General features: G+C 38.3%; 1 protein-coding gene across 1 annotated transcript in view; it reads left to right on the top strand.

The window, feature by feature from the left end:
* LOC135110048 (glutamate receptor ionotropic, delta-2-like) overlaps positions 1 to 7,500 on the top strand; it is a 153,508-nt gene that overhangs the window by 17,653 nt on the left and 128,355 nt on the right. Inside the window, exon 3 of the mRNA XM_064022022.1 lies at positions 1,733 to 1,953. Within this exon, the coding sequence (XP_063878092.1) occupies positions 1,733 to 1,953 (221 nt within the window). The remainder of the gene's footprint in view (positions 1 to 1,732; positions 1,954 to 7,500) is intronic.

The following is a 7,500-nucleotide window of genomic DNA, read 5'->3' as shown; positions in this document are numbered from 1 at the left end:
TATATATATATATATATATATATATATATATATATATATATATATATATATTTTTTTTTTTTATGTAGGAAGGATACTGGCCAAGGGCAACAAAAATCTAATAAAAAAAAAAATGCCCACTGAAATGCCAGTCCCTAAAAGGGTCAAAGCAGTGGTCAAAAATTGGTGGATAAGTGTCCTGAAACCTCCCTCTTGAAGGAATTCAAGTCATAGGAAGGTGGAAATACAGAAGCAGGCAAGGAGTTCCAGAGTTTACCAGAGAAAGGGATGAATGATTGAGAATACTGGTTAACTCTTGCGTTAGAGAGGTGGACAGAATAGGAGTGAGAGAAAGAAGAAAGTCTTGTGCAGCGAGGCCGCGGAAGGAGGGGAGGCATGCAGTTAGCAAGATCAGAAGAGCAGTTACCATGAAAATAGCGGTAGAAGACAGCTAGATATGCAACATTGCGGCGGTGAGAGAGAGGCTGAAGACAGTCAGTTAGAGGAGAGGAGTTGATGAGACGAAAAGCTTTTGATTCCACCCTGTCTAGAACAGCAGTATGAGTGGAATCCCCCCAGACATGTGAAGCATACTCCATACATGGACGGATAAGGCCCTTGTACAGAGTTAGCAGCTGGGGGGGGTGAGAAAAACTGGCGGAGACGTCTCAGAACACCTAACTTCATAGAAGCTGTTTTAGCTAGAGATGAGATGTGAAGTTTCCAGTTCAGATTATAAGTAAAGGACAGACCGAGGATGTTCAGTGTAGAAGAGGGGGACAGTTGAGTGTCATTGAAGAAGAGGGGATAGTTGTCTGGAAGATTGTGTCGAGTTGATAGATGGAGGAATTGAGTTTTTGAGGCATTGAACAATACCAAGTTTGCTCTGCCCCAATCAGAAATTTTAGAAAGATCAGAAGTCAGGCGTTCTATGGCTTCCCTGCGTGATATGTTTACCTCCTGAAGGGTTGGACGTCTATGAAAAGACGTGGAATAGTGCAGGGTGGTATCATCAGCATAGGAGTGGATAGGACAAGAAGTTTGGTTTAGAAGATCATTAATGAATAATAAGAAGAGAGTGGGTGACAGGACAGAACCCTGAGGAACACCACTGTTAATAGATTTAGGAGAAGAACAGTGACCGTCTACCACAGCAGCAATAGAACGGTCAGAAAGGAAACTTGAGATGAAGTTACAGAGAGAAGGATAGAAACCGTAGGAGGGTAGTTTGGAAATCAAAGCTTTGTGCCAGACTATCAAAGGCTTTTGATATGTCCAAGGCAACAGCAAAAGTTTCACCAAAGTCTCTAAAAGAGGATGACCAAGACTCAGTAAGGAAAGCCAGAAGATCACCAGTAGAGCGGCCTGTATATATATATATATATATATATATATATATATATATATATATATATATATATATATATATATATATATATATATATATATATATATATATATATATATATATATATATATATATATATATATATATATATATATACATATATATATATATATATATATATATATATATATATATATATATATATATATATATATATATATATATATATATATATATATATATATATATATATATATATATATATATATTTCTCCTAACTACTCAAAAAAAAAAATTAAAAAAATAAGATATTAATGTGATCAATGTTTTTCAACAACAAACATCATGCAATGTTAATAATGTATTATTGGCCAAGATCTTTAACGTTCCCTTATTTCTGAGCAGTTTATTGGAACGAGCAGGGTTGTGGAAACTTCCGGAGACACGTGTTATTGTGGTAGGAAGCAAGACAGGAGGCGAGTCTATTCTCCTGCACCACGCCTTCCGCAATACAATATATGGAGTTTATTTGTCTCTCACCTACCAACCTGTGCCTCGGATGCTATTTCATATGTATGCAGGGCACAATCTTCTTCACAGTGTGCCAGCATTTTCAAGTTACAATAGTGAGTATATGTTCAATTTTTACTTTTTTTTTTTTTTGGGTGTGTGTAGGAAAAGACACGCCAAGGACAACAAAAAAAAAAAAAGTCCACTGAGATGCTGGTCCCAGAATAGGGTTCAAAGTAAAAAAAAAAAATGAAGGATAAGTGTTCCGCAACGTCTCTCTTGAAGGCGTTCAAGTCATAGGAAGATGAAAATACAGAAGAAGGCAGGGAGTTCCAGAGTTTACTAGAGAAAGGGATGAATGATTTAGAGTACTCTTGCTTTAGAGAGATGGACAGAATAGGTGTGAGAGAAATAAGAAAGTCCTGTACAGCGAGGCCACAGGACGAAGGTAGGCATGCAGTTAGTAAAATTAGAAGAGCAGTTAGCAGAAAAACAGTGGTACAAGATAGGAAAAGATGCCACATTTCACCGATGAGAAAGAACCTGAAGACAGCCAGTTAGAGGAGAGGAGTTGATGAGACGGAAAGCTTTTGATTCCACCCTGTCTACAAAGGCGTTTTGAGTGGGACAGCACCTCTCCCCAAGACATGTGAAGCATACTCCATACATGGACGGATAAGACCCCTGTATATAGTTAGCAGCTGGAAGAATCAGAAATATTGGCAGAGACATCTCAGATCGCCTAACTTCATAGAAGCTGTTTTAGCTAGAAATGGGATGTGAAGCTTCCATGTCAGATTTTAAGTAAACGACAGACGGAGGATGTTCAGTGTGGGAAAGGGGGACAGTTGAGTATCATTGAAGAAGAGTGGATAGTTGTCTGGAATGTTGTGTCGAGATGATTGTGGAGGAATTGAGTTTTTGAAGCAGTGAGCAATTCTAAGTTTGCCCTGCCCCAGTCAAAGATTTTAGAGACAATTGAAGTCAAGCGTTCTGTGGGTTCTGTGCGTGAACTTTTACTTCCTTAAGGGTTGGAAAGCTACGAAAAGAGGTAAAAAATTGCTGGGTGGTATCATCAGTGCAGGAGTGGATATGACAAGATATTTAGTTTAGAAGCTCATTGATGAATAATTAGAAAAGTGTGGGTGACAGGACAGAACTCTGAGGAACACCATTGTTAAAAGATTTAGAAGAAGAACAGTGATCGTCTACCGTAAAAGAAGAACAGTGACCGTCAGAAAGGAAACTTGGGATGGAGTTACTGAGAGAAGGATAGAAAATGCAAGAGGGTAGTTTGGAAATCAAACCCTTTTGCCGGCCTCTATCAAAACTTTTTAATTTGTCTAAGCCTATAGCAAAAGTTTCACTAAAATTTCTAATAGAGGATGACCAAGACTCAATAAGAAAAGCCAGAAGATCACCTGTAGAGCGGCCCTGACGGAACCCACACTGACAATCATATAAAAGGTTGTGAAATGATAGATATTTAAGTCTTCCTGTTTAGGATCAATAAAAAAAAATACATAGACAGTAAATTAGATAAATATGACGGTAGTTTGAAGGATTATAACGGTTTCCTTTTGAGGAACTGCCTGAATATAGGCAAACTTCAACGAAGAAGGAAAGGTAGATGTTGACAGACAGAGTAGAAAGACTTTGACTAGGCAAGGTGGAACCTCGGAGATGGAGTTTTGGAGAACAAAAGGAGGGATCCCATCAGTTCCATAAGCCTGCCGAGGGTTTATATATATATATATATATATATATATATATATATATATATATATATATATATATATATATATATATATATATATATATATATATATATATATATATATATATATATATATATATATATATATATATATATATATATATATATATGATTTTTTTTTATGTAGGAAGGACACTGACCAATGACAACAAAAATCTAATAAAAAAAAAAATGCCCACTAAAATGCCAGTCCCATAAAAGGGTCAAAACAGTGGTCAAAAATTGATGGATAAGTGTCTTGAAACCTCCCTCTTGAAGGAACTCAAGTCATAGGAAAGTGGAAATACAGAAGCAGGCAGGGAGTTCCAGAGTTTACCAGAGAAAGGGATGAATGATTGAGAATACTGGTTAATTCTTGCGTTAGAGAGGTGGACAGAATAGGGGTGAGAAAAAGAAGAAAGTCTTGTGCAGCGAGGCCGCGGAAGGAGGGGAGGCATTCAGGTAGCAAGATGAGAAGAGCAGTTAGCATGAAAATAGCGGTAGAAGACAGCTAGATATGCAACATTGCGTTGGTGAGAGAGAGGCTGAAGACAGTCAGTTAGAGGAGAGGAGTTGATGAGACGAAAAGCTTTTGATTCCACCCTGTCTAGAAGAGCAGTATGAATGGAAACCCCCCCAGACATGTGAAGCATACTCCATATATGGACGGATAAGGCCCTTGTACAGAGTTAGCAGCTGGGGGGGTGAGAAAAATTGGCGGAGACGTCTCAGAACACCTAACTTCATAGAAGCTGTTTTAGCTAGAGATGAGATGTGAAGTTTCCAGTTCAGATTATAAGTAAAGGACAGACCAAGGATTTTCAGTGTAGAAGAAAGGGGCAGTTGAGTGTCATTGAAGAAGAGGGGATAGTTGTCTGGAAGGTTGTGTCGAGTTGATAGATGGAGGAATTGAGTTTTTGAGGCATTGAACAATACCAAGTTTGCTCTGCCCCAATCAGAAATTTTACAAAGATCAGAAGTCAGGCGTTTTATGGCTTCCCTGCGTGATATGTTTACTTCCTGAAGGGTTGGACGTCTATGAAAAAACGTGGAAAAGTACAGGGTGGTATCATAAGCGTAGGAGTGGATTGGACAAGAAGTTTGGTTTAGAAGATCATTAATGAATAATAAGAGAGTGGGTGACAGGACAGAACCCTGAGGAACACCACTGTTAATAGATTTAGGAGAACAGTGACCGTTTACCACAGCAGCAATAGAACGGTTAGAAAGGAAACTTGAGATGAAATTACAGAGAGAAGGATAGAAACCGTAGGAGGGTAGTTTGGAAATCAAAGCTTTGTGCCATACTCTATCAAAAGCTTTTGATATGTCCAAGGCAACAGCAAAAGTTTGACCAAAATCTCTAAAAGAGGATGACCAAGACTCAGTAAGGAGAGGCAGAAGATCACCAGTAGAGCGGCCTTGACAGAACCCATACTGGCGATCAAATAGAAGTTTGTGAAGTGATACATGTTTAAGAATCTTCCTGTTGAGGATAGATTAAAAACTTTAGGTAGGCAGGAAATTAAAGCAATAGGACGGTAGTTTGAGGGATTAGAACGGTCACCCTTTTTAGGAACAGGTTGAATGTAGGCAAACTTCCAGAAAGAAGGAAAGGTAGATGTTGAGAGACTGAGCTGAAAGAGTTTGACTAGGCAAGGTGCAAGCACGGAGGCACAGTTTCGGAAAACAATAGGAGGGACCCCTTCAGGTCCATAAGCCTTCCGAGGGTTTAGGCCAGCGAAGGCATGGAAAACATCATTGCGAAGAATTTTAATAGGTGGCATGAAGTAGTCAGAGGTTGGAGGAGAGGGAGGAACAAGCTCAGAATCGTCCAAGGTAGAGTTTTTTGCAAAGGTTTGAGCAAAGAGTTCACCTTTAGAAATAGATGTGATAGCAGTGGTGCCATCTGGTTGAAGTAGAGGAGGGAAAGAAGAAGAAGCAAAATTATTTGAGATATTTTTGGCTAGATGCCAGAAATCACGATGGGAGTTAGATCTTGAAAGGTTTTGACATTTTCTGTTAATGAAGGAGTTTTTGGCTAGTTGGAGAACAGACTTGGCATGGTTCCGGGCAGAAATATAAAGTGCATGGAATTCTGGTGATGGAAGGCTTAAGTACCTTTTGTGGGCCACCTCTCTATCATGTATAGCACGAGAACAAGCTGTGTTAAACCAAGGTTTAGAAGGTTTAGGACAAGAAAAAGAGTGAGGAATGTATGGGTCCATGCCAGACACTCTCACCTCTGTTATGTGCTCAACAAGCAAACACGGGTCTCTGACACGGAAGCAGTGGTCATTCCAAGGAAAATCAGCAAAATACCTCCTCAGGTCCTCCCAACTAGCAGAGGGAAAACGCCAGAGGCACCTTCGCTTAGGGGATCCTGAGGAGGGATTGGAGTGATAGGACAAGATAAAGATATGAGATTGTGATCGGAGGAACCCAACGGAGAAGAAAGGGTGACACCATAAGGAGAAGAATTAGAGGTCAGGAAAAGGTCAAGAATGTTGGGCGTATCTTCAAGACGGTCAGGAATACGAGTAGGGTGTTGCACCAATTGTTCTAGGTCATGGAGGATAGCAAAGTTGTAGGCTAGTTCACCAGGATGGTCAGTGAAGGGAGAGGAAAGCCAAAGCTGGTGGTGAACATTGAAGTCTCTAAGAATGGAGATCTCTGCAAAGGGGAAGAGGGTCAGAATGTGCTCCACTTTGGAAGTTAAGTAGTCAAAGAATTTCTTATAGTCAGAGGAGTTAGGAGAGAGGTATACAGCACAGATAAATTTAGTATGAGAGTGACTTTAGTATGAGAGTGTAGTCGTTTAGTATGAGAGTGTAGTCGTAGCCAGATAGTGGAAAACTCGGAAGATTCAAGAGCGTGGGCACGAGAGCAGGTTAAGTCATTGCGCACATAAACGCAGCATCCAGCTTTGGATCGAAAATAAGGATAGATAACGTAGGAGGGAACAGAAAAGGGGCTACTGTTAGTTGCTTCAGACAACTGAGTTTCAGTGAGGAAAGAATATAATGTTTAGAAGAGGAGAGGTGGTGTTCTACAGATTGAAAATTAGATCTTAGACCGCGAATGTTGCAGAAGTTAATGAAGAAAAGGTTGAGGGGGGTGTCTAGACACTTAGGATCGTTGACAGAAAGGCAGTCCGACCTGGGGACATTTATGGTCCTCTCCCCAGATGGGGACTCTGAGGCTAGTGTAGATGTCGCCATGATGATTTTGAAATTTTTGAGTGAAGGGTGTGTGTGTTATTAGGTGCTTGTAGTTTTGTGTGGAGGAAGAGAGTTGTCTTTAGAGGGCAGGTTATGACTGCCCCCTTGTGTTGCGAGACACAAAGGGAAACGTTCAGTGAGGTCACAGTTGGGTTTAATGATAAGTTCACAGCACCCCCTGAACGGTGCTTTAGACCTCACTGGGAGTAATTATCGTTTCGGCAGATATATATATATATATATATATATATATATATATATATATATATATATATATATATATATATATATATATATATATATATATATATATATATATATATATATATATATATATATATATATATATATATATATATATATGTATATATATATATATATATATATATATGTATATATATATATATATATATATATATATATATATATATATATATATATATATATATATATATATATATATATATATATATATATATATATATATATATATATATATATATATATATATATATATATATATATATATATATATATATATATATCTGCCAAAACCTTTCAAGATCTAACTCCCCTCGTGATTTCTGGCATCTAGCCAAAAATATCTCCAATAACTTTGCTTCTTCTTCTTTCCCTCCTCTACTTCAACCAGATGGCACCACTGCTATCACATCTATTTCTAAAGC

The sequence above is a fragment of the Scylla paramamosain genome, chromosome 19, assembly GCF_035594125.1.
Source record: "Scylla paramamosain isolate STU-SP2022 chromosome 19, ASM3559412v1, whole genome shotgun sequence".
Taxonomy (NCBI): Eukaryota; Metazoa; Arthropoda; class Malacostraca; order Decapoda; family Portunidae; genus Scylla; species Scylla paramamosain.
Note: the sequence above shows the minus strand (reverse complement) of the source record. Positions and strands in the feature narration are given on the sequence as shown.